Raw genomic sequence first — 27,858 nt, forward strand, 5'->3', positions numbered from 1 at the left:
GTTAAAAGCTTAGGTGAGTAGATAATTCTTAATCAAATAAGAGATTGTGTGTCATGTTACCTTGACTGGCATTGCTCAGGAGTTACTTTGGAAGGGTATTTCATGAGAATAAATTTCTGGAAAAATGATTCCTTGTGAAGCTGAAGGTCACTGAAATAATATACTTAGATTTAAGCAATCACCACAGGAAGCAAAGATATTTCAGGAGAAATCTAAAGAACTGTCAAGTTTAGGAATGCGCAAAACCATACAAAATCCCTTGGGGTTTGCCACTGAAGTAAAGCTTGACAGCTGCAACTCAGCTGGACACCTCTCCACAACAGTGGAAATGCCAACTGTATAAAAACTACATGGAATATTTCATACAAAATACTCCAAATACTTTTAATTATGTAACTTTTATTTGAGACACACGTTGTAAAAAAGTTCACATGTAATAATAAAACCATTGGAGTGTGAGGGGTTTTTTTAGGGTTTGCATTGGGTTTTTGTCTATACACATCAATACACAATTAATGATTAGGTTTACAAGTTAACCACATGACAAGTTCACTTTTATCTGCAGGATATTTTCACATTACACCTTTATACCAGAGATAAAATGTGCTTAAACACACACAGTAGAACACTTCTATTTCAAAATTAAGCATTTTCTCAAGGACTATACTTTTTATTCTGAATTTAGTAGCTATATAGCATTAAAATAACTGTAATCGAAGTTTTATTTGCAAAAATGTTCGTAAGGCCATAGGAATGCACTAGAATATTTAAGTTCACCACAAACAAGAATAATCAATGGAAATCCTGCTTTTGTGGAAGAAAGAAATACAAGTTTTATTTATAAGAATGAGAATGGCATAAGCAGTTCAGTGAGTGGAAGAGAAAAAAGACCTGTTACCACCTACAGACCAATCCTTAAGAAGTTTAACATCGCAAAATTTGTTACATGGTTAGATAACCAAATAACAGATGCATTTTCACAAATAACACATTTATGCATTTTACATATTATTCATGTACTTTCAAATCATTATCCATTCACAAGAGTTCAATGTGATATGTATATTCACGACTCCTTTATTCACTTGTGAAAATGATCCATGTAATTCACTTGACTTCAGGAGACCAGTATGGGAAAGGTACTCACACTGGGAAACACTTTCTGTAGAAAGAACTACAGGTCCGAGAAGTCGACTCGTATTTTTGATACTGTCCCCCAAGTAGAAAAAAGTGAGCTGCATTAAGTTTCATGAGTGGTTTAAGCTTTAGCAATAATAGAACTTCCAGACAGTAAGTGAATCATATATTCTATATACACTCAACAAAATCTTCTTGTGCATGTTTTGCTGAGCACAGACTGAAAGCTAAAATTGCAAAGCACTGAGACCAGTCTGTTTTCCACTCGGCTTTGTTTTCTTTCTAACCATTTAGAAAAACACTGGTCGAGATAATAGTGCACAGACATGGGGTGGAGGGAAAGATTTCATAAAACTCAATAGCGTAAGCAGCATTTTCATTTTATCGAAATCCACCAAATAATGTCTGCCTTTCCTGTAAGGTTAATGGCAATTTCTGGAACAAAACAGAAATACATTTGCTGCTTAATGAATAACATGTTACATGACTTTCATTCAAAAGGACATCAGAATACTAACTACTTGACTGAGGTATAGTTAAGAGTCCTTCAAAATTTAGATTATATAGTCTTGAGCAAAGTAGCAACAGAGACTGCACAAAACAATCATAGTGATATTAGAAAAGCCTGCAGTACCCAGCATCTGATACATAGGCAGAACATACCATTTATCATCACCCGCTTGCCTAAAGGGAAAACATTTCTAAAAAAGTCCCAGTAAAACATACAGCTGATTTGCACGCAAAGATACAGCACGTTTTTCAATGTCTGACAAGGCAGACTGTACACAGAAAGAGGTCTATATTGACCAAAAGTTAGCACACCGATAAAGTGCAGCCACTCAGCCATTTAATACTGCTGGAGAAGAGGGGTGGGGGCAAAACAACAAAGAAAGAGAGAGAAATCTGCATTTTACCTTATCCACAAGACCACATGAAATTAGAATTCTTCAGTTTCAGCAGGGGACAACAAAATTGCATTAAATTCTTCTACGAATAAAAAAAGATGAACTTTACATGAACATTAAGCAAAGTGAAATATTTACTGCATTATTTTGTCATGCATAAAGTGAACTTCCTATGGTCTTACCTCACATTTATTTACAGTTTAGCACAGCTAAATGTAAGAAAATAGCAAGTTTTTTTTTCTCCCCTCCCCCCAGATACAGAGCAGATACCCCAATTTGCTGCTGCTTCAAGAAGCACTTCATAGACTCTACTACTTACAGGCTCTCTCAAAGGGAAGTTCATGGAGACTAATATTGAATGAACATTTAACCACACAGTGAAGACAGGAAAAACAATACAAAGCATTCTGTAAACGGTGCCAAACACAGAACATGTCAGTTTTGGTTTGCAGACAACCCCTGAGATAAAAATCCAAGTATTACGACACCAAATAAGTCAGAGGTAAATTACGGAAAATAAACAACATTCATAATTGGTGTCACAACACTTTCTGTATAGAAGCACTTTTTTTTAACCATACAGAAAACATAACTGCTTTAGCCTGTCCAAGAAAAAAAATCAAGGGTAGACAACAGAGCAGTTAGGGTTGCTTTGTTTTTTTACTAAATCTTGTTGCCATGATTTTTCTGTTTTAGCGCAGCAACAGCAGTTTATGAGATCCACCATCTAGTAACAATAACTATTTCTGTTAAACCATATGTGGGGACAGGTTGATAACCACTTAAAAACTTTACGGAAGCGGCTACTAACGTCAAACCTTTTAAAATCGAAGTCTTTAAATCTAGTGCTATCGGCCTGTTCACTTTCAGAAATATCTACAACAGACCCAGAGATGACAAATCCAGTACCTGACACCACACAATGAAGCGGTTATCTGCCATCACAACCAACTCACTGTTTACAACTCCAGACGATGTAGTGAAGCAAAAGCAAGCACATCAGACGTTGACGTTGACAATGACAGGATGCACCTATTCCCTAATAACACACATGCTGGACACAAACTTGTAGTTAAAGCTTACAATGGTCCAAGTTTGGCACATCAACAGAACTAAAGCACCTGTTTTAATTGCTCATTGAGGAAAATTTTCAGAAGACAATAAAAAAGTAGTAGAACAAAGACCAGGTTATACAATGCTCAGTTGAGTAAAAAAGGCAACTACGTTTCAACTCTGCTTCTAACAGTCTAGGTCACTGTACCAGCTGTTGATGAAAAAAGAACTGCTTGAGTAGACCACAGAGGGCTTCACACATTCAGCATTAACTGCATAACTAGTAGTACATTATAGCCCTAATGTGACTGTTTCCTTAGTGCCAGAACTTAGCAACTGCATAGGAAGCCAGTTTTCAGACACCTGTTGTCAAGGGTTGATGCTTACATACATTAATGAACTATCCTTAGAATTACAGTAGAAATGGAAGTCACCTTTAGAAGCAGTCATTTCTGAACAAATGAATCCACAAAGAGGTTACTCAAAACTCATGCATTCAGCTTCTGCAAGCCACTTAAGTGATAGTGATGAGGCCAATTTGTGACGATGGGTTCAACTTCAGAGTGTACTTCCCCATCAGAAACCAAAAAAAGGTGCCCACAGTTTGCGCTAATAAAGGGAAGTGAAGTGAGGAAAGACACGGTGTTTATTAAAACAGCTGAAAGGTGCATCTGTGAATTAGACAGTGACTGGCAATTCAGAACACAACTTTGCTAAGTCTGGTGAAGAAAGAAAACCAACATACTACATTCAGAATAGAAGCCATAGCTTCTGCATGAACAGATTTGTGCATTTAAGAGACAAAACTCATACAAATTGTTAAATGCCAATTATACCAGTAATTCTCATCACTAGAGCGTCAACATCCATACTGCGGTCATGGCCACAAGTGTACAGCATTGAAAATAATGGAAGTGAGACTTCATTTTCCTCCTGGCTCTCCTGCTTGAAAATAAATTTGCTTAAAAAGAGAAAGAAAAACCTGCACAGATCTGTTAAGAATCTTACAAGTCAAACTGTGCAAATACAAATATAAGATTGTGCTGTAACAGGCAGTAAGAGGCCAATATGGATGTGCAAAGTTAAAAGAAACATAGCAGCTTTTGCAACAGGCAATAAAACAGAAAGTAAAAAAGGAAAACAAGTTAACTCTTGCATTTGTGTCTCCACTTCATAGCTTCCATATCTGAGAAAGAAGAGCCTGATAGGTCAATAGGCTTAGTGAGCAAAATCCACTTGTATTTTGTGTATCGCAGTCTACGTTCAATGGAGCTCTCAGCAGCAGCTTGGTGGTATTATTTCTGAGGCTTTGTGACCCTGTGCTTTCAAAGAAGCAGAAAAGGTTCTAAGTGTGCTGCAGTCTATCATTAGAAGTTCATCAAAGTAGCGTGCATCGAAAGAAGCTGCTCTTCTTAGATCGATTTTCTGTTATTTTTACTGGCCCACCTGCCCCTGATGAACTGTTGTCATTCTGAAAGAAAAAAAGAGTATTGACATCATAAAGCGCAGAAAAAATAACTAGCTTTCCTAGTTTCCCTCCCCACTTACCCTCTTGCAAAGCAGTAAAAGCAGAGGTTTGTTGCAACTTAAGCTCCTCAATTATTCAGACTGTTAATCCCTCAATAAAACTGCCTACTTTAAAAATAAACATTTACCCAACAGTCCAGATCTTAAGTCATTAGTGGAAGGAGTGGGTATGTAATTTGATGTTTAATGAAGGAAGGATCACCCTGTTAAAGCTCTAAGAACACAACGATTTCAGGCTGTCCAGTGTTAATGTTAATGCAAAATGAAGAACAATTACACGCTGATGTGTAATAAAGTGTGATAAAGCACTGTTAGCTCAAACCTGATCTAGCATCCACTGCAATCCCCAGGAGTTTTTTCATAAGGCTACTACTCAGTCAGTTACTAGAGCAGTCATTTCAATGGATCTAGTTTTTATGCCAACTGGAAATACAAACCATTTTTCTGTTGAGCTTTGTCATAATGTCCCGTGCAAGCGTGAAAAATGCCTGGTGAGGAGTGGAAATAAAAAAAATAAAGTCAGTCACAAGACATACTAAAGACAAGATCAATTCGGAGTAGCCAGACACTACCAATACAGTATTCTGCAGGGCACTGCTAGCAGCTCGAGTTGCAAGGCACTCTACATACAACAGCTGTTTACTTAAAACTGCAATAAACATGCTTTGGAAGAAAAAAAAATATTTATTTTTAATCTCCGTCCTTTGAAGCAAGTGAACAGACTTTCCTAACGCACACCTCTCGGGCAAAAAAAATCTGACACTAATATATATATTTCATTCCCAAACTGTACTGTGCAGCACAGCTTGAGGATGGCATGCCTGGGAATTCACATTAAGGCTAACTTGCTTTCTGTCCTCAACAAGTTTTCTTCGTGGGCTGTTTATGTTATCTATACTCCCAACATCCCTATGTAAAAAAAAATAAATAAATCATTCTGGCAAATCTCAGCATCTCAGACTTCAAGATACAAAGGAGCAAAGAAACCTCTCTAAAAGAAAAACGCTGCAATTCTTCAGAAGCAGAGAAAAGCAAGATTTTAGGCTGTCTGGAGATAACAATCCGAGGACAGTTCCAGAACATAAAAAAAACTGTAAACACTTTCCTTCTCATTGTGTTTGGAATACATCTAAAGACAGACAATTATTTAATGCAAATAAATCCCAACAATTAAAAAAAAATAATGAACTTCTGATCAAAAGAATATCACAATTGTGTCATTTCCCACAAGCTAAGCATTTGGTAGAAAGAAGAGCAAATCACTACCTGCTGAATGCCTATACCAGCTGCATTTTTTAACCCTTTCTTCACTGTCCAGGTAACAATTTAAATAAAATAATCAGATAGCCAAGTCAAGCACAAACTAATGTTGTACATTTAATGACCTACAGGAGTTGCAATGAAATTGCAGGGCATGTAATGAAAAGGGTAATCAACCATCTGGGGGAACTAGTGAGAAAGACAGGTACTTTTCCTTAGCAGACTATTGCTATGCAGCTTTGGTATTGGCTGCTAACATTCACACTCCCGTTGCTGCTGCAAGAACTGTGATGACACTGAGAAATCAGGTCAAGCACTAATCCAGATGCAACACAACGCAAGTAAGGCCATTCTAACCATACAGTATAACAATCATCCTGCAATCAGAAAGAAATGCTTGGCTGGCCCGACAGCAGTCATGTTATTTTAAAGTATCAAATTCTTTAGTTACTAGTTAATTTGTTAGCTGCGTGATCTGAATTAAGTACACGTTTGGAAGACTTTTAAAAGGTATCCCATCAATACACATGGAATAGCTTTTAGATTATTAGATACAGGAACAACATTTAAGAACAAGTCTGCCTTATCTGAATGAATGAACCTTAATGTAACTGCCTTTTGATATATTATTTTCTCATCCATTTTCTTCATAGAGTTAAGATCCTCCCCCCACCCTCCCTGAGATGACAAGAGTGATTCATGGTAAGATAGACTGGAGTCGAGCCACTCTTCCTTCCGATTCTATTTCCTTATGCTCTCATAAATAGCTATCTTGTGACTTTAGCACGATATTTACTTGCAGGAAAACAGATTTCAGGTCTATAGATAGAATATTATAAGCCTTATTCCTCCTCTAACATCAGCTTATGACAGTCTATACTGATGTTCTAGGTTAACATACAAATCTTCAGTCTCATCTGCACAACACATTTATCGGTAACCTGAAGTCTCCTTGAGACAGCAGCATGTTATTCTGCAAGTAAAGAACCTTGAATCCAATTTCCTGCACAAAGCGTTGTTCTAAAATTACACCTATTCTTGTCCAAAAGCACTTGCAACTTCAGTAGCAGGGCACAGAAGTCAAAAGCAATTGTTTGGTACAATAATAGCAAATCACTCTGCTAGCACGCACACAAAAACAATTCCAGACATTACCAGAAAATAAGAAACGCTGAATTTTACAGTAGCTCTCTAAATATAATGCGAGTGGTGACCCAAGAGCGTAGCTGGGAAGTCAGGTCCCAGATCAGGTCAGAAAGCCTAGCAGATCACAAAACACACCTCCATAGCGGTAGTTCAAGAAGCACACCCAAGCGTAACGCTCATCTCTTACCTCTTCCACATTTATGCTGGATTTTGCACTTGTCTCCAAAAACTTGATTCCATAATCAATTGCTAACTGAAAGAGAGGTTTAAGTTTTTCAGTGTTATCGAAGTTCCTTTGTAACAGGACTGCTTCACATAGGTTCATAATGGAATACATGCTGTATGCTGCAGTAAGCTTTAAAACCAAAAGCAAACATGCTTCATTTCTGCTTCTGTCTTGCAAAAACATTAGTTACTAGACAATTAAGATAAAATATTAGAACAGGCCACACCCTCATGTGAACTCAAAACTAAAAGAGATTAATTGCTCATGAAAAGACTTATTGAGGACCTAAAAGAACATTAAGCTAGAATCGTTGATACAGATTTATAGAACAGATAACTACCATTATCCCATACTACTAACTTACAATCCCATAAGTTGCATTACTAGCAATTACACTACTTCAGCTGTGCACAATGGATTACATAGTATTTACTTGCTTGTTTGTTCTGCAGAACAACAAATTACAGTACTTATAACAAGAGTAAGTAACCATCATGGTGAATTGAGTGCAACATGATCAAACTATATACAAAGCTTTATATTGCATTTTAGAATACTTGATGCTATAGCAAAGACCAACATTTTTTACAGTGTCTTCCCCTCAAGGCAATTTATTTTATTCAGGTTTTTCAAACTTGAAGACAGTCAAGTGATATTTAAAAATAAAAAAAAAAACCCAAACCAAACATGGCATCCTATAATATATAAAAGTTTCTGAAACAAGAGGTGTGAGGCTCATTATCTCTCATACGTCTAAACCATACCAAATATCCAGCAGCCAAACTTCTAGAGAAAAGTAGGCTTCTAAATCAGGGAAGTCACCAAAGCTCACCTTTTCCCCTTTTTCTTTTGAGACTTGTCTTTTTTCATTCATATCACACTTGTTACCCAGGATCATTCTTTCTACATCTGAAGAGGCGTGCTGAAAGAAGAAAAAGTAATCTCTCAGAAATAAAGCACATTGTTATTTAGAAGAAATTTAAGCACCAAAGTCATCCACAAATTATTTTATTTTTAAAAAGTTATCTAATGTGAAGGCATTACTGAGGAAGGAACTGGCTTTTGAAACAGGCAATTTAATAATTAAATATTAAAATAGGTTGGAATAAATACTCCTAGAATAAATTTGCCTATTATTACACATCAAATACAGTACCATGAGCTTTGTGCCAGGTTGCATACAAGCACAGGCATCTGGCTGTTCTAGAAATGTAACAGTACACACTTTACTCCCATGTAGTCATGAACACCCTGGGCAATTTGGTTGGTGTATTTTTATGCGATACATTTGCATTTTTTAAATAGGTAATTAACAAAAGACTAAGTGATAATTACTTCAGCAAGAAAACTTCAACAAAAGAACTTTTCTAGCCCAGTCACTATGGGACCTAATTGGTTACTAACATACGAATTTTGCTCAAGAGCCAAAGAACAATGCTAATAGGATTAGTATTGGATTTTATGCTTAAGTAAAAGAAAAAGCAAGATTCTGTTACCATTAAATGATTTACAATAAGTTAGCACAAAGGAAGTTTGTCAAAAGTCTCTTATCAGACAAACACACAACACAGTAACAACTGAAATTGGACAGATGTGTCATCAGCTCAGGGAAAGGCAGACACCCTAAGATCTTGCTCCTTCCCATTCCTTAGACACACCCAAAAGCAAAAAAAAACAATAGAAGTCATACAGTAAGAGCAGTTTTGAAACACTTTTTAAACTTTCTACCCCTCCATGAATGAGATAATATTCTCTCCCTTAATGACCACTGTTGTACTCACTGCACAGTCTAACTTGGCCTAACGGCAGTCTAATGTTGGCTGCTATACAGAAACCATAAGATGGAACCAGTGAGAAGTATTTTCCAAAGCACCTACCTCCTCTATGTTTCTTATCCAGTTTTTTATGTTGTCAAAAGACTTTTCATTTGTGATGTCATACACCAGCATGATTCCCTAAATAAAATTAAGAAAATCCAGTCAGATGAGCTAGCGCTGTAGGTTAAGTTTGATGTACGGCATTGGTTTGATTATACTTGCCAGAAATTCAACACACAGCTTATGCACCTGTAATCCCTTCTCAAAGCATTACACCATTGCTGAAAATTTACCAGAAGTATTACTATTTAACATCTTTTATGATCATTACAGATTGAGCACACCATTTACATGAAATTTTAAATTATTAGCCTATAGTCAGGAAAGGTTTAGATATTCTACTCCAACAGCAACCAGGACTCTGGTGAAAATCAAGTCTAGAAGCAGCAGCTTTAAGCAGTTAAAGATAACAAACTTGTGAGATCCGATCTGCTGTGGCCAGTAGATTCTTACAGGAAAGCTGGCACTAGAAGCTCTCCCAGTTATGTTCATGTACGAGCAAGGGCTCTCAGTAATTAGCAAAGCATTGAAAACCACACAACACCTGCATCAAGGACAGACTGCCAGGTTCAGCTCCATTCCTTATTGCCTTTCCAGTCTCTCTCCTCATGGGACAAAGAAAAGTCCTTGGCCATGGACTGGGAGGTGGGGAGAAGACCATGTCACTGTCAAACCTTCTTAAGTACTAGACAGCTTTTAACACAGAGCCACAACCTTTGCTATTTCTCCCTGACTGTATTCCGTAACACCAGCGTTATTTGGATCCGCAGCCAGCCTATGAATGGAATGGATCTCTTCATACCAAGTGACAAGAACATGTAGTAGCACAATAGCGTATAGTCAACAAGTGTTCCAACAGAAAGTATGTCCAATCATAGCATTAAGAACCACCACAAGCAGTTGTACCACAAAGAGAGTAGGCCCCAAGTTCATTGTTTGACTTCAAGTCATTCTTAACAGAGGAAAAAGTTAACAGTAGCTTTTATAGGTGACTGCATTTCTAGCCCAGATCTTACATTCTCTACTGGTTGAAGGAAAAGCAATTCAGTGAAATACATTTTTTATATTAAAATAATTCATTACCTATTTTTCAAACATTTCAAATGTTTAAAGTGTTGATTGCATTAAATAAAAAAACTTGTCTGATTAAAGCTTGGCAACTTATCTTCTTATTATAATCTGCAGAAGCTTTAATTATATTAAAAGAGACAATAGGGCTTGACATTTCATCAGAAAAACAGGACTTGGCAAAGTACCAGCAGGTTATAAAAATGAAAAAAAAACAAAAAAAACCCACAACACAAAGCAAAATCCCAACCAAACCACAAACCTTATTCCCCGCATCTCAAGCCACAATTATCCAGTCCTCCAGCTGAAGACTTACATGATATAACCTTAAAAACAGCAAACCAGCCACACTAGTTGTGTCCATTTTTTTTTACATGAACACTTACCATAGCTCCTCTGTAGTAAGCTGTTGTGATTGTGCGGAATCTCTCCTGGCCCGCTGTATCCCTAAAATTCAGTGAAAACAATTATTTGTTGGAGGTGACCTTTACACTCTTCAATACTCAGAGCCTTCCTTTTCAACAGAGTAACAATGTATTGATATTCATTAAGAAAAAATACCATTTAGGAGCTGTTTACACAAGTGTCTTCAGCCCTCAACACCATCCTCGCTCCCAAGCTATCCTACCCAGACCAGTGGTTACAGCTGCGCCATAAAAATTGAACAAAAGCATTTAAATTTTCATGTAAGCAACAAAACTCAGCACTACACAGCTTTCCCCACAGTAATTTAAAAGAGCAGCACTGATGTGTTCAAGTCCTGCATTAAACAAAAATTAAAACGGGCAGCAGTGAAACATTTTAGGACAGTGCATTTTCATGTACAGTTGGCTATTAATATCAGCCACTGTGCCTTAGTGTGCTGATATTTTATCCTGGGTGGCTTCAAAGTGGTATCTATCTGTGAGTGAACAAGAGGCCCGAAGCGCCTGGCTACCAGTTAAACCTAAGGGGAGCTAAACCCCACAGCCCTGGCAAAACACAGCTTTTTGACCTAACATTCCAGGCAGGAAATTTGTACCAACCAATTCTGGCACTTCACTTCCCTAGTCACAAGATTTTTGGCTCACATGCAAATATTACAACTATCTTTTCTAGAACTGGAGAAATCCACAAGAGTCCACATTCATCAGCAGCATTTAAAGAGTTTTGCACGTGTAATAATGCCACTCCAATAATCCTCATTTGCTGCTATTGGGAGTCTCAGTCTCTACTAACCCACCACACAAAGAAAGGGAGCATTACCCCTCATCTGTGCCTCTGTGATTACAAACAGGTATCACAGTATCAGAGGAGATGACATTTTATTAGGGTGCACATTTTAGATTACAGCTATGAATTTAACACTTCTCTTCCTAACAGAAGAGCAAAAAGCACATTTGAGAGAAAAGCTTTCGATAAAATGAGAAGTTGCTGTAATGTCTGCATGTGAACAGGCTATTTCCTGTGCTAATGAAGCAGTATCATAAGCCTTATTCTGGCACACCTGGGCTCAGAAGCTATGAAGTATTCCTCAAGAATTAATTCAATGCTCACTGAAAACTTCAGTTATTTTGGAATACTTACCATATTTGTAGCTTGATTTTCTTTCCATCTAGTTCTATTGTTCTGATCTTGAAGTCAATTCCTGCCAGAGAAAAAGATACTCCGTAAGTTTTGCAATAAAAGCAAAGGAAGTTTTCGGTTCTCTGGTAAGAGCCAACTTGGGCAGAACTATTCTGAAGCTGTCATTCCTCCCAAACACTAGGAAGTGCTGAGGATGTACAAAAGGTTTTCAGCTACATCTAACACGTCAAGGATAAATTATATTGCACAACGAAAACAGACCGACATCGTACTCCCTACCAGGGTTAGTCAAGAATGTAAGAGGAAGATGTAATGTCAAAATTCTTCCATTTTACACCAACACAGTCACTAGTCTGAAGGTAAATTTTTTGCAATTCTTGACTATGCCTCTGCAGGTCAAGTAAATTTCCTAAAATCTTTGCAGGCTCTGAGGTAAAAAACCTTAGTTTCTGTTCAAAACTGGCATTTGCTTTTGAAAACTTGTGTTTAATGCAATCTAGTCAGATATCACAATAAACAGTAAAACATCTCAGGAGCTCAAAGCTACACAGAGAGTGACTGAAGGAGATCACGCATGGGACTTTTTCAAGAACATCAGCTTGGGAGTAACTTGGATTTTCTAGGAAGTTCCAAAAGGTATCAACAAAACCCTTCTCTCCGTCCTCTCCCTAAACTTCCACATAGTACCCATCGGTTCAGAGATGGATTTTGAAGAAAGATTTTAAGCCATGAACTGAAAAAAAAAGAATAATTAATTCAGAAGGGTTTAATAACATCTTTTAAGGTTTAGAGGGATCAAGTGGATCTAGGAATCAAAGCCAAGATTTCCAAGCAGACTAGCCTTTAGCCTGGACTATTGTAATTTCCCCATCTCTAAAGCTGCACTATATCATAGCTCAATTTGAGACTGCTCAGGTCCCACTATGCGACTGCCAGATTTTTTAACACGAGGACAGGCACCCCCAAGGACCCTCACTTAATCTGTTTTGAAACCAATGCCCCATTTTTTTCTTCAACTAGTCTTCAGCAGTTACTTGATATTTAGTCATAGTTTGTAAAAAATTGGAGGGTGGGGTAGGATAGTTTACTTATTTAATTTCTTCTTTCCCCAGCTGTAATACGTGACAATTATCAAGAGCTTCTTAATTGGGAAAATGCTGTTTCTAGTTTTAAGAGTTCATCCATCGCTTAAACAGAAAGCTATGTTATTTTAATATACTAAAATAGCATTTGAATATAAAATATGGGCATTCATTAACTATTTGACTCACAGTCTTCTTGCATATAATATTAATATTTTAATATACTGAAAATACCAAGCTTCAGCCACTTAATCTTGTGTTTAATCCATGTGCTATGGATTTAGCCCATTAGCTACAATATAAATTATGAGCAGAAATATCACATCAGCACTTTTAACAGTCTATGAAATTAATTGCATTAATTGCATTAATTTAAAATGCTTTGACTACTGCTGCAATTGCAATTTCCCAGGATTCACTAGTAGATTTTTACAGGCAAAAAGATATTTTCATTAATTTGCTTTCTTCTTAAAAAACACATTAGAAGATGTGCACTTTAAAAAAAATCCTTATTATATATAACAGAAGTTTAGCAATTGTTTCCCTTTTACATTTGACACAATTTTGCATCTCCCTTCCTGCAAAAATTTTTGTCCTAACTTGGTGCAACATCTGAAATCACAGGCAACTGGATTCAAGCTTGAAAACAAAAGCACTTCACTCTGCATAGATTTTCTTCTGACGTCAAAGGTTATAAAGCATAAATACAGACTTTTCTGGAAAGGGTATTGGATCATGAACAACAGTAAATTATAGTTTTTAAAGCTCCTTTGTGTCTAGGACTGAAGTCTTAGGATTAAGTAAAACAACTATCAGCAAAACTCAGTTCAGAGACTGCTATGGTTTAAAAATAATTCCACATGTACTGTCACCTGCTGAAGTGATCACACACCAGCATAAGCGGTGAAAGAGCCCTGCAGAGATGCTTTTCTGCGACAGCAGGCTTCTGCTGCAGTTAGAGATCTATGTGCCTCAATCCATGCCTTGCAGAGCCTGGCTTCTTGCGGTGAACCATTTCCTTTGCAGCACCAAAATGCTTTACAATACAACCAGGCCTCTGGTCACTTTTAAAACTCAGAATCTGCACAAAAGACATCTTCCTAGAAGCGAAAATATCCAGTAGGAACTTCACCACAGTTCTTAAATGAAGACGAATTTCTAATCTAAAAGAAGACTCTAAAGGGGAAGGCCATAAATACCTCTGTTATGATACTAAGAAGACAAACAAAAGTAACTGCAACATTTTAGAGGATAAAATGAACTAGAAACTGGTATTTCTTTTGTTCTTTCACTTTAGTACAGGAAGCGGTGGCTGCGAACATTCAGAGAGCGAGCCTGGCAACATATGCTACCACTTCCTGCCAGGCACACTAGCACAGAGCAAGCAACCTTTTGGTCAGAGCGAAATGTAGATTATACCATCTAAAACACTCCAACTACAACATTTCAAAAGTAATTATTGACAGAAAGTTTCCTTTATCAATGAATTCTTATTTTGCACCTTCATACACTGGGAAACAAACGTCTGAAAAGACACCCAGGTCTAAGAAAGGAGAGTCATTTGCAAATCAGAAAGTTTATTTGCAAAGCATCACACAACTTTCACAGTTTTACAATGCAGTGTGCAATGCTGTTCTCTCCAGAGTGGAGGAAGGAACCCAGAAACATTTGGATGTCCATCTTAAAGCTAGGTTTTAGAAGCTTTTAGAAAACACAAACCCAGAACAGTTCTCAGAATGCAAAGGCTAACAGGATAATTATTCTCAACTGCAAAAGCAGAATTGCCACATGCAAACCCGACACACTGGTGTCCATCTAGCAAGTCAGTACATATTACATATGTATACAGAAGCATCTGCTGCAGGAATCACAAACTTGCAGTCTGCAAGGATGAAGTCCAAGCTGAAACCCCAAGTGTGCACTGCTTAGGACTGTGGCTGCTAACATCTCCCTTGCAGCATGTGATAAACGTAGCTGAGGGATTATTGTACTTCAAAATCCTTTTCAGATGCTTGCTAACTATTGGCCATCCCCTCTCCTCACTTTACTGAGGGTATTTTCTCACATAGCTTCCAACAAAGTTGTGTCCAAGAACACACCGAGCAGCAAAATCTGCACACTAAGAAAAAGTTGGTGTCACTAGTGCCACACAAAGACTTACAGGAAAAAAATGTGAGAGCTGTGTGTTGCTGTATTTACCTTGTATCACTATGCAAAGCTAATAAAATTCACCAGTTAGGGCACACCATTGTCCAACACCACCTACTCAACTACCAGAGGCCAGAGAGACTGATATCACCCGAGCCCCTCTTGTTTTAAGCCAAGAAGTCATGTTCATCTCATACACTGAAAGCTCTTCTGTCACTACTACTTCCTTCGCCAGTCTGCTCCCTAGTTACACGTTCCTTCTTATTTCAGCCAGCCTAGGCAGATTTCACTCATAATTAAGCTGTAATGCAAGGATTTTAGAGAGACACTGGGCAAGGTTCCAGATAGCTGCGTTACAATACTAAATATAGAGAACCGCCCAGCAGCATGCATTGCGAGGTTCTGTCTCCAGCTTTAGTATAATGGTTTTCTACTTTTTCTACTACAAACCTTACCCAAACTAGTCTGACACAAGTCTTAAAGGAATGTAAGGACAAAGGGAGCAGCAATGCTGCAACAGTTCATTTTGCTACTTTAGTTTTTAGAACAGTAGCTTACTCTTAAGGCATCACTGTTACTCTTTTGTTCTCCCCTCATCCATGACCTTAACCCTGTAGTCGGAGCTAACATCTCATGTTCTTCAGTGCTGTGGAATCAGTTTCACCTAGGCCTCCACCACAACTCTTCCCCACACAGTTCCACTGTCTAGACCCAAAGATTGTCGTTTCTTCTTTTCAACAAAGTTTCTGTTGCAGAACAGGCTAAAGCATAAGGAAACCAAAGAAACCAAACACAACTATTCTGGCTGGAGCAAGTGAACTGTTCTAACAGCACCAGCAAATACTTCCTGAAGGTAAAGGTCTCCCTGGTCTTCAGTCCGTTTAGCAAGAAGGTACTGGAAGAGCCATGGTCTTGAACAACACAAGTAGTGAAAGACAGACAGGAAAGACACATGTACAAATTAATGTATTAAAAAAAAATCATCTAGTAGCCACTGGCAAGCAAATAACTGAATTCTTAATATTTACCTGTATTACAGAGTTTGCCTGTATCTTAATTTTTCATGTGGTTCGAAGTTAGTTTGCAGCAGCTGGACCTTACATGTGAGAAAGCCTTATGATCAGATGACAACTCCTGTTTAACTCAAGTTGATTTAATAGGTTTCCCATTTCACCCAGTTCATAGTCTGTACGTTTAATAACATTTTTCTGGTGCAGCTGTAGGAAGAAATCAGCCAGGAAATCAACCCCTTTCAGGATGTAAATAAACGTCTATCTCTGAAAGTATACACCAGCCTGTATACCTTCCACAACAGAGTATTTCTCCACCTCTGGCAAAGCTATACTTTACAAAAAAACCCAAAGTACTCACTGTCTTAGCAGTTTAAATTGTTTAGTTGGGTTTTCTTGGTTTTTGGTTTGTTTGTGGGTTTGTTGTTTTTTTTTAATATACAAGCCAAGGGAATTTAAAAGTGACTGAACACCAAAGCTTATCAAAAAGCTGTGAAAAAATTAATATCTGATTTGCTTTCTAGAAAACCTCATTTTAGACCCATCTACCAAAGAGCATGAAAGACGCACCACAGCATCAGATCTTGTTTATCAAGCTGAAAATTAAGATATGTTTTGCACAACTTGCCCATAAGAAAAATCCCATCCTCTTAAAGAAGTTGTCTTCCTACTTATCTAAATCTTGCCTCACTCTCGAAGTAAGAATGGACAAAATAAAAATCAATGGAAATAAAAAGATTTTTCCAATGGGATTCCCAGCGCCTATCACCATTGGACATCGATCACAATGAAAAGCAATTCATTGTAAGACAGGGAAGGGAGTCAAGGTACAAAGTCTCATTACTCTTTTGAGCAACAAAGCAGCAGAACAACTGGAATTTACACATCAACTTTCAAGCTGGGCTCGCTCCAACTTCACAGCACTACTCCTTCCTGTCCTACTGTGTTTATATGTGGGGCTGGGGGGGGTTGGTTTGTTTTTCAATGGCCAAAGATGAAGAGGGAGAAAATTTTGCAACCTCTTGACTGCAAGACAACACACAAGAATTCTCCAGATATACAAAAGCAAAGCAAAACATTTTCCTGCAGACAAGAGTTAAGGCTGAATTAAATGCAACTTAGAAATGAGCAAGCAGCTTTGCAGCCTGCCTTGAGAAAAGGAAGGGAGAAGAGGCTCATGACTGAAAATCAATATGCTTCACCTTCAACTTGTTGAATTCTGGGAGAGAATTACTTGGAAAATACTTCTCCCTACAAGCTTTGCTTCTGGTGAACAGCAAGCGACGACACTGCACAGATGAACCTCACTGTTAGGAAGCAGCTGGTACTGTGCTGCTAGTTCTCCAGAGGGTGGGTTTGAATCTGAGAGCACCGTCAGAAGCCTGCAATCGCCAAGATACTGCAGCAGTACGTGTTTCAGAATCAACCGCTGCCAGTGCATTCGCTTTTCATCATATTTGAGGAGTCGTAAGCAATAGGTACTGAAGGAAGCGCTCATTTACGACCCTTGCTCACCACAAGATGAGAGATATGCAGATCAGCACAGATCACACACGAGCTTTGGGTGGACACACATGTACAGAGCTGAAGGGTTTAAAATTCTCCCATACAGGTTTCAAGCACGGACAGACCTGCTTGTTCTTTTCCACATGCAGCCAACAGCCGAGGGACATCAGTTGGTTCCCATAGACTTTTTTCCCCACAAGCTTTCCCAGGGATTACCATTTTTTGGGTTCTCAGCAGCAAGTATTGCAGGGTTTGGATTAAACACACAACTATTTTTTTAATCGTGTTTTTAAGGGAATGTTTTCTTGCGCTACACCAGTATACTGTGTCAATCTAAAAAGGCAGATAAATGAAGCCTCAGAAATTTGCTTTTACATTAGATCTTTCGTTAAGAAGCTCAGTAAACCTAAAAAATGACCAAATAGAAAACAAGATGAGTGTAAAAGGCAGGGTGGGGAGCACTTGCAACACACCACTGTGTCATGCAGCCTCACGCAAAAGAACAAAGTCTAGTAATTTTGAACTTGAATGTTTGGCTTTGGTCCCTAGTAACATCTGCAAGGCATTTTCAGATGATCTCAGGAATGCCTTGTATCACTATGTAAATTAAAGACACAGCAGTCTTTTATTGCAACCATTCAAGAACACACCAGATTAACATGAAGCAACACACCAGGGTGAAGGTCAACACTTCTTTAAAGTTGTAAGATAAACTAATTTCAGCATATACACAAGTGCAACCACTTTTATTCACCTTTTCACAACTTAAAGAAACAAAGCTGTATTCTATTCCTTATGGACAGCCCACAAGAACCAACAAAACACTTAAATTCAGAGTGGGCCAAGTAGGGTCCTTGAGGTTAACCGGCTTCTCTCCATCTTACTACTCACTCCTGCAAAGAATCTAATATCAGTGTCCTTCACAACGGTACAGAGCAGTATTGCACCTTGTGATATTAATACAGTAAGGCTCTTAAAGTTTAAAAACACTACACTGGCAAAATAAATATGTATAAATGGCTAAAGCAGGTAAGGCATTAACAAACACAGATGCCATGCATCTATATAACATAGGGCAATTTCCTGGTTGGCCTTGAAACTTCCTTCCAAGATCAGATCAATGCTCATGATGCTAAGCAAGCAGCTGCTTCCTTTAGAATCTCTCTCCTCAGCTAAGGCACAACTACCACTCAAAGCTCCCTTTCTTAAGATAAACTACTTTTTTCTTTTAAAGAGAACAAGGGATTCAGAATAATCTTGTAATCATCAGAACTAACCAGTCTACCCTTTGGAATGTATAGGTTTTAGACAGCTCAAGAACATATAGCACAATCTGATTATCATACCAAGATTAGAATCCGGTGCTGCTCAGCCACTTGGTCACAGCAGTGCTCCTACAAGTTCTGCCACCACAACTGCACGTTGCAGTGCTTCAGTGTGAAGACCAAGAGATCCTGCAAAGTGAAACTGTGTTTTCAGCATTTAGAATTTAGAATTTACAGACTGCTGTGAGCAGCCTTCGAATTGCATGATTTTTAACACCAATTTCCAAATTTAATGACTGTCAGACAACACAATACTAGAAAGTTATTACTGTTTGACATGAGTGAAATTACCAACTGTCATAACAGCCCAACTTTGAAAAGGCTGAGTCCCTGCAGAATGCCTTTTAGAGATTACAATCTAGGTACTACAGCTCTATGATAGTGCACAAAAACTAACCTACATCTACCTTTTGTTCTACTTGGAATGTAAAATAAGCTACACTTGCTGTAATTTGGCTTCATCTGAGAACTCTGAAATAGATTAAAATTGGATTGTTGATACAAACAGCAAAGTTCGTCTATTCTAAGGATTATTTGCATGCAGTGTCACTAAGAGGAATGCACTAATTTTGCTGCTTTGTGACCATATTAATTTCAAGCCAATATGCAACTGGAGAGCAGTAAATTGGCCAACAGACTAGAGTTGAGGCTACAGTTTCAGAACTGAAACTAGAGTAGGTGCTACCACTGAAGACTCATGACCAAATCCTTTTCTCTTTTGATTGGGTTAGTTTTCATCTAGTGATCCATAATTCAGCTTACCATTATCTGTAACGACAACCAACGGCATACCTTAGAACAGGATCACACAGTCACAGCTCTCCTCCTCCTCTGAGTAGTAGACCATAGGCTCCATCAAACCAATCATTAAGTTAAAGCCCAAGTTAACACAGACCAAAAGGTGTCCCAACAAGTAGTTGCAAGCTGCTCCAGTGTGGGTCCTACACCAGGATATCACCTGATCAGCTGCAACTCCATGCTAGTACAGGATTTGTTCTTGTATTTCACACTCCCAAAATGGTTACACATGGAATGAAAACGGCCACAGCGATCCCCCATGGGCCAAGCCCCATACACACTTAACCTGTGATGCAGCAACAGGAGATTTGTGCACCTCTCATCTACTTCGAAGTTCTTCTTTCGCTCGGGTCTCTGGAATGTGCAGCACATGGCTTTCTACCGCACAAGAAAAAAAAACGCTGCCACATGTTTTAATGGATAACAACACCAGATTTTCCCATTTCAAAGGTGGCTTAAGAATACAAGTATTTGATTATTCTCTCAGAAGCCCAGTGCTTAATACGAGATGACAAGTGATTAGTCCTTATGAAAAGCATTATTTAACAGGCAAGACCAAGAGGTCAAAAACATGCTGTATTAAAAAAACAACTGTGTAACCAATACTACCTTGCCACCATGACATTAAGTTCATCGTTCACTGTTTGTACACTACACTTGAGCCATGCTAATCAGAACAGGCCAAAGAGGTTAGGTTTGGTTTTGTTCGCTACGTTTTGGTCCAGATGAATCTATATGACTGTCCAGTGAGAAATGGAGATCCCACTTCTTTCAAAAAAAGCTTCCTACATAAGGCTCCCACTAGACTGGATGTCTATCCTGAAATGGTTATTCAGAGTGAATAAATACAGACTTGCCATTGTCTGTATACAACAGAAGATCTACATAACAAGCAACGTACAGTGTCCCAGAATTCACAAAGCAAGGGAAGAATTGGTTAAGTCATTGATCACTTGGAGATAAAAAAAACCCTTGCACGGCACAAACAATGCACTTTGTACCTTCTATTCCAGCAGTATCTACGATAGGTAGTACAAACAAAGCAATACCTATGATAGGCACTGTGTACATAACCCATCAGCAGCAAATTTAGGACAGGTATGGAAGACTTGATGGGTTGGTTAGTGCGTAGAGTTAAACAGCTAAAGACCAATAATTTGGACACTATATCAAGAAAGGGTCAGAGGCAGAGGAAAAAAAAGTGGAATTGGATAATGTCAGACAGAGCAGGTATAAACTACACATGACTACTACAACCAGAGAAGTGATTAAAGAAGATGAGGAGCAATGAAATTTTTTCTAAGTTCTAAGTATGCAGGAAAATCCCACTCATTAAACAGATGACACTTTGGAGGACATAGGCTTGCTAAAACTGGAAGGAACAGTACATAGAACACGAGTATCACCAGCAACACAAAGATAAAACACACACATAAAAAAGCACGCATCAACAATGGTAGCAAGACAGTTCTTAGCTTTGTCTCCGATACTCTGGCCAAAAGGATCTTGGTTATCTACAAAGATCAAAACGTCTCATCCAGTAAGAATTATCATTGTTAAGACACAACATCTGATCTAGGATAAGACACTGAAATACAGTCATGCTTTAGAAGCAAGCATGTAAAGTACCTAGTGAGGCAGCAAAATTGGGGCAGAAGTCAAAGCAGAAGGTTTAAAGTTACTGAAGTTATTTTTAAAGATGGCACTGTCAACAGACTTCAGGAACATTGGTTTTATCAGAGGCTTTTTAAAAAACCTAGTTTCACAGGGGGTAAGTACACGGGGGGGGTTTTGTTCGGGAAGCAAAGGACACAAGGGAAGAAGGGCTGCTTTATTTAACTTCTTACATGAATCACAAAATAAGTCTTTTTTGAAAGGTATTTACTACCTAAATTAACAGGCAAAACCACATAACTTACTAACGAAGGCCACACTTGTCTTTCTGGCACATAAATTTTCTTTTCCTACATTATGCAAGGTTCTTGCGCTTCATCTCCTTTTCCTGCACTGCATATACTAAACACTGCTCTCTAGTCACTTCTGCTAAGCCAGAGAAGTTCTCCTAGTCAGCAGCTACCCTGACTTACGGTATCTTCCTCCTTACTGCTATGCCTGGGTTGACACAGATATCTTGCTTCATCTTCAATCCCATCAGGAGTCAGTTTATACAAACAAGATATTTTGCTTCAGGAAAGGAAAGCTATTTCTCTCCAGCAGATGAAAAAAAGGAGGATTTCACTGGGTGGGGGAGCAGTTTGTGTGTTTCCTGGCTGACAGCCACTTTAGCTTCTTCCCGAGTTCTGGATTTGGTGCCAGACTCTTATTAGCAACTAGTCTGCTTTACGTTGTTGCCGTACAAAGAACAGAATGCCACTGACACTCAGGATCCCTTTTTTTCTTGGGTGCCCAAAGCAGTAAAGTCTGCACAGCAGCAGCAAAACTAACCAGATCCTCTTACTTGGCCAACTGCTTGCTCTCCCTAGCAGAAGTTCTCTCAAAAATACAGTACTTCAGTTGCCTTTAAAACTACATACAATGCAACCAGAAGTGTCATGATTTAAGATTTAAGTGTTTAGATTTAAGAGCAAAGCTTACTATAAGCCACAAGATTAAACTGATATTACATACAATTATTACTCAAACCCCCTTAAGGGGCACTAAATTACATCCCACTGCAACCCCTGCTGGGACAGGAAGTTGCTGACTTAAGTTTAGAGTTGCAAGTTCGGCAACTAAAAGCCTCTGGATCAGCTCTGCTTGTACAAGAGCCTTACACAGTGCAATGTCATTAAAGTTACTATTATTCATAGTTCATTCACCTTAGAAAAGGATCAGATCTATTTTACCTATCTACAGCAGCTTGATGGACTCAGTACTTACGCTACGGTAACTTCTGATTAAAAAAAGCAATATAATACTCTTGGAATTATAAACAACACCTAACTTCTATCACAAAACATGAAAGAAAGCATCACTATAAATACTGCATGTATTCTTCGTCACCTATTATGAAATTCAGTTAAATTCTGAAATAACTCAGTTCAAGACATATTTCTCTAAAAGCATGCCCTACTCCAGAGGGACCAGGAAATCTCTCCAAAAAAGTAAATTAAAATTCCCAAACAAAAGCTACACACTTTCCATACATCTCTCAAAGCCTGTATCAATCAATCAATACATTTGTTCCCACATTCATTCGTTAGTCTGCGTTTTTAACTCTGCATTCAAACCAACTCACAAAAGCGACTCTAAGCTGCCCTCTTGTCACTCAAATAACCAGATAGCAGATAACCAAGAGAGTCCTCCATCTGCCGATTTGGAACCTGCATAAAACAGTTAAGACATCTGTCACGCTGCTTCATAGCAACACGCAGCAAGAAAGCTGCAACAGCATTTTTAACAGACGCCAAACAATTTCAGCTACGTTGTTGGCCTGCTGCAGAATACAGGAGGGTAATGCAATCTCACCAGCAAATCAAAGTCTAAAATGTCTTTTGTTACCAGCTAGGTGCTAGCATCAAAGTTAAGGGCACAAGACACAGAAACTTTAATGATTTTAACTTACGATGTCTCCAACTACAACGCTTTCTAATCAACATCAGGATAAATTCTTGCTGACCACCCATTACATAGCTGAAAACAGAATAATTCTTCCAGTTTCATGTTTACCTCCATAATGCTCCCTGCCCCTATCCCCATGTAAAATCCTGACCCCCTTCCCACACTGTATTGGACAGATACCAAACTCCCAGATTCTACAGACCTTGTAGGATATGCAATTCCATTCTATAGATATGAATAATGGTGCCACTTCGGACACATAAGCTCGTCTGAGCCACTTCAAAGCCTTACAATTCATATATTAATGGTCATTATAATAAAGTACTACTGATGAAGTCTTCTTCTTCTCTCCCTTCACTCATCTATCACTGATGAGTTTTCTCCTACCGTTCCTATCAAAGGAGGAGCCCAAAAGCAATAGATCGAAAGAGGATAGGGAATGCTGAAGTTTAATGAGAGGGTGGGAAAAAAAACAACAAATGGACAACCAAACTTCTGTCTATCATACAAGTAACCATGGGGAAGAAGAGCAGATATATTCAGTGAGGCATAATTTGACCCCAGTACACTGAAACAAATTCCATTACACATTACAGACATGGAAATTTCACTGCAAAAAGGAAGTTGATAATTTTGCTTGTCAAAGGATTTTCATCAGAGTGTTCAAAGGTCAGCAGTAGTGTGCTATTTTGCAAGATGTAGGCTAAGGAAAAGTTACTTCTGTAAAACCAACAAAATGTTTCAACTCTCCGATACAGTACTATCTCGTGTGGGCAACTTCCTGCCAAATGCTGATATCATCTTGGATTAAAAAAACAAATAAGACAAACTTTGCTTCAGAGTCAGCAAGCCTTTGTACGAAGTCAGAAATGCTATCAGCTAGAAGATGCAACTTTACTCTCCTAGAAACCCATTTAAACAAAAAGTTGAAAGGAATGCAAAAAATAAACCTTATTATTTGGAATGATAAACCCAATCCAGAGTTACCAGGCAGCACTACTTGAACAGTAAGTTAAGACACGTGAAGACTGATAAATTAATGCTTCTTATTCTTGTACAACGCACTGAAAACTACTAGCAAAACACACATGAGGTACGTTACTCCAAGATAAATTCTGCATTAGCAGCTGGTGAAGTGCAAAAATGAGCTGACTGAACTGCATTTTACTTTTCATGTAGAACTGTGCAAAAGCAGAAGTTTCCACTCAGGAAGCAAACTAAACAACATAACCTTGCATAACACATTCCCGTCATAAAAAGTTTTATTCCATGTTACCAGTGAAAAGCTGATTCCCACTAGGGACCACAGCAGTACTGTGACTTGTCAACCCTTTTAGAAGTTTCCCAAGCAGAGCTACAGAGCCCTATATAAAAAATTTAAAGCTGCTGAAGGCCAAGAACCTGCCTTGCCTAAAGTTGCCCGAGGCCAATTTGTGTTTTTGCAGACAGAAAACACATCACTCTGAATAACTAAAGGGATCAACTGAAAAAAAGACTGCTGGTTCACCTGTCATAACGGGCAGCAAAGAGTAAAAAGAAAAGTCTGATAAATGAGAAATACACATGCATTGCACTTTTACCCTACTTCTTATGCAACTGTTGGCTGCAGGACACCAGGCTGGAAGATCTCCCTGTCTGAATCAGTACAGCCATCATTACAGCATGATCAAAGTCTGCAGGAGAAGAGTCAAGGGACCACTTGGTAACCCTTCAAGTGATCTGCAAGGATACAGCCTTACAGGCATGTCTGGCATGGCAGCAGAAGAGAAGGGGATCTGCAAATTACTGCACAAGTATATCATGAAACATGACAACTACAATTCATTATTCATTCACTTTATAAAATGAAGACTGAGACTAAGTAGAACAAATATTCTATAACAAAGCAATATTTCCATGTTCCTCTCCTACTTTCTCATTTTCGTTTTGGAAATTGTTTCCATTGCTCTGGTAAGCCAGTGTTGTGGTTTAACCCCAGTTAAACTACTAAACAACAAGAGGAGTGGGAAGTCACAAGGAAGATATTTGGTGCTTAGACACCACGTGGGCCTTTTCATCATGGCAGCAATGCTTGCTTTCATTTCTGGATGTAGAACCTACCAAAAACATGTTTAAACAGTTAAAAGTTTAACCTGGTGTAACTACAAAAAATACTGTAAACGACTCGTCTCACTCATAAACAGCATTTATGCACATGGGATTAAACAATATTTGCCTTCGACACATCTCAAGCATGCACCTTCTATAGTTCACCCAACTCTGATCTTGTTAGGAGAGAGACAAACCAGAGGGCAACTAGAGCACCGCTACAGGCACAATATCTTGCTTGCTAATTGAAGTCACTGTCAATTGAACACGCACTGTAATGGTGAGTAGCATTGCAATTGTAATGGTGAGTGCAGATTCCACTTTTTGACAAACATATAAACAAAACAGCCTGGCAGCTTATACTTCAGGAAGACTCTGTGTATTCAATTAGGAATGGTAATGCAGAGACTTTTAAAACTTCAGCTGGCAAGAGGCCTGTTTAGGAAAAGCATTGCATCCCTGCTCCTCCCTCCATGGCTGGTTATGTTTTATTGCTCAAGAAAAGAAGCAGAACTGTTAAAAAGTGGAATGCCCCTAAGCTCCTCAGATACATAAGTTATGACTGTAAAACCCACTAATACTGAGCAGCCTGCACTCACTCACAGAGGGAGCACACATCTGCAAGAACAGATGAGATCTACATGACTGACCAAAAAGTAACACAAGCAATACATGAGAAAGACTGGGAAAAAAACACCCAGGTATTTTTATTTAAGCATATGTCAGCACTTTATGAACAGTTTCACTATTTCCTGCACTGTCAACTTTCCTCTTTGTAGGCTAAGAAATAAAACGGACTGGAAGAAACAAATTATAAAAAAGAAAACACAACTGTGAAATCACAAATACTACCTACTGAATCAGAAGTATGCCTGAATTATTAGTAACTTTCTTCAAGTTGAACAGTGGTGATAATAAGACTCTTGTGAAAGAAAACAAGGAAATGAGAGCAAATTCTATATTTACTGAATAAGACAAGGTAAACCAGCATCATATTCACAATCCTCAAGACTCCGAAGTGAAATCAGTGAGAAAAATAAATAACAAGGGTCCAAGCAGTTCAAGAAAACAGCTGGAAGACAAGCACACCTATTTCTGCTATTATCTCTTTATAAATATAAAGAGGTATTTTATACTTCGTACTGTACGAATGCAGGCTTTTATTAATAAAGAAAAACTGTAGAGCACTTATTAATGTTTGTTAAGCCAGTTATTCTTCCACAGAAAAAACAAAATACCTTTTTAGGCAAAATGCTGCTCAGGCCTTGATCAGCTGATATTACTGATACAGCATTTTGAAAATGGTTGCAGAGAGCAAAGGAATGTGCCTTTGTAATTCTTCAGAAATATTCCTTCACGATGCAAAAAAACTGTTCCTAAAGCATTAGAAATGCCAACTATACCTCACTTAGTCAATGCATCGCCCTAAACACAAGTTTGTTTCTTTTAAGTTCATCACAGTAAAACGTCTGAAGAGGATACGGCATTCGGGCGACATAAACCAAATCATGCATTATTCCAGCTCATCTTTAAATCTACTTCCTTCCCATAAAGAGTCTGCTCATTCTCCTAGCGTTACTCTTCAAAGCCAGCATTAGTTTTTGCCATCCTAAACACCAGCAACCTCCACTGCAGTTTACGCCTTCATACCCAAAGCAGTGTTTTATTTCAAAAGCGATCTCAATTATGAGTAACTGACGATCAATCCCGTCCGGCCTGACCCAGACTGAGATTCGGGAAAATCTCTGTGAAAAACTTGAGAATTTTATAGCAGCCTGAAGGGGCTACAAGAGAGCTGGGGAGAGACTGTTCACAGAGGCTTGTGGGGATAGGACGAGGGGAAACGGGTATAAACTGGAGAGGGGCAGATTTATGCTGGACATAAGGAGGAATTTCTTCCCCATGAGGGTGGTGAGGCCCTGGCCCAGGTTGCCCAGGGAAGCTGTGGCTGCCCCATCCCTGGAGGTGTTCCAGGCCAGGTTGGATGGGCCTTGGGCAGCCTGAGCCAGTGGGAGGTGTCCCTGCCCATGGCAGGGGGTGGAACTGGATGAGCTTTAAGGTCCCTTCCAACCCAAACCATTCTCCGATTCCATGCATTCTGCTCGCGCTCAGCCCAGCAGAAGCCTGACAAACCTCACAGAAACACAACCCCGTCTCACACACCGCACCTCGCTGCCATTAAAGGCAGTCACCTGAGCTTTTCACCACCAAATCCACAGTCGAACTCGACTTTCGCCGAGGCAGCTCCTCTCCCGCCCCTCGGGAGCCCCCGAGCAGCCACACCCGGGCACGAAGCGATCCCGAAACGCCAGAGCCGAGGGCGAGCCCCGGGCCCGGCCCCGCGCTCACCGATGGTGGAGATGAACGTGGTGTTGAAGGCGTCCTCGCTGAAGCGGAAGAGCAGACAGGTCTTGCCCACGCCCGAGTCACCGATCAGCAGGAGCTTGAACAGATAGTCGTAGGTCTTCGCCATCTTCCCGGGTCGGGCTCAGCCGCCGCCGCCGCCGCGGGAGGAGCAGGCGGGAGCCACGCCCCGCCCCGCGCGCCGCAACCGGCCCACCCCGCGCATGCGCAC

At 39.1% G+C, this 27,858-nt stretch overlaps 1 protein-coding gene across 4 annotated transcripts; it reads right to left on the reverse strand.

Moving 5' to 3' along the window:
- On the reverse strand, positions 1-27,858 carry RAB8B (RAB8B, member RAS oncogene family). 4 transcript variants are annotated; one of them, XM_054077845.1, is made up of 10 exons: positions 27,633-27,858; positions 11,766-11,826; positions 10,586-10,646; positions 9,132-9,209; positions 8,087-8,176; positions 7,216-7,281; positions 5,060-5,110; positions 4,542-4,566; positions 2,052-2,124; positions 1-1,572 (listed from the first exon to the last, which is right to left on the reverse strand). In XM_054077845.1, the coding sequence occupies exons 1-9, from the start codon at positions 27,754-27,756 to the stop codon at positions 2,075-2,077; spliced, it is 606 nt and encodes a 201-aa protein (XP_053933820.1). In that variant the 5' UTR covers positions 27,757-27,858; the 3' UTR covers positions 1-1,572; positions 2,052-2,074. The 4 variants fall into 4 exon arrangements, 3 of the variants coding, with proteins under 3 accessions (XP_053933820.1, XP_053933819.1, XP_009556478.1); XM_054077844.1 differs by having other exon boundaries at positions 9-2,124; XR_008451889.1 differs by having other exon boundaries at positions 12-1,572; positions 2,052-4,566; positions 27,633-27,855.

Source organism: Cuculus canorus, chromosome 12 (genome assembly GCF_017976375.1).
Source record: "Cuculus canorus isolate bCucCan1 chromosome 12, bCucCan1.pri, whole genome shotgun sequence".
NCBI lineage: Eukaryota > Metazoa > Chordata > Aves > Cuculiformes > Cuculidae > Cuculus > Cuculus canorus.

Excerpts from the sequence above, each read along its gene's own strand:
- RAB8B (XM_009558183.2), bottom strand. The coding sequence starts at position 27,756 with ATGGCGAAGACCTACGACTATCTGTTCAAGCTCCTGCTGATCGGTGAC. Across the intron at positions 10,647-11,765 it reads AAAATCAAGCTACAAATATG|GGATACAGCGGGCCAGGAGA; the intron begins GTAAGTATTCCA and ends ACTGAATTTTAG. Across the intron at positions 9,210-10,585 it reads CTTACTACAGAGGAGCTATG|GGAATCATGCTGGTGTATGA; the intron begins GTAAGTGTTCAT and ends AATTTTATTTAG.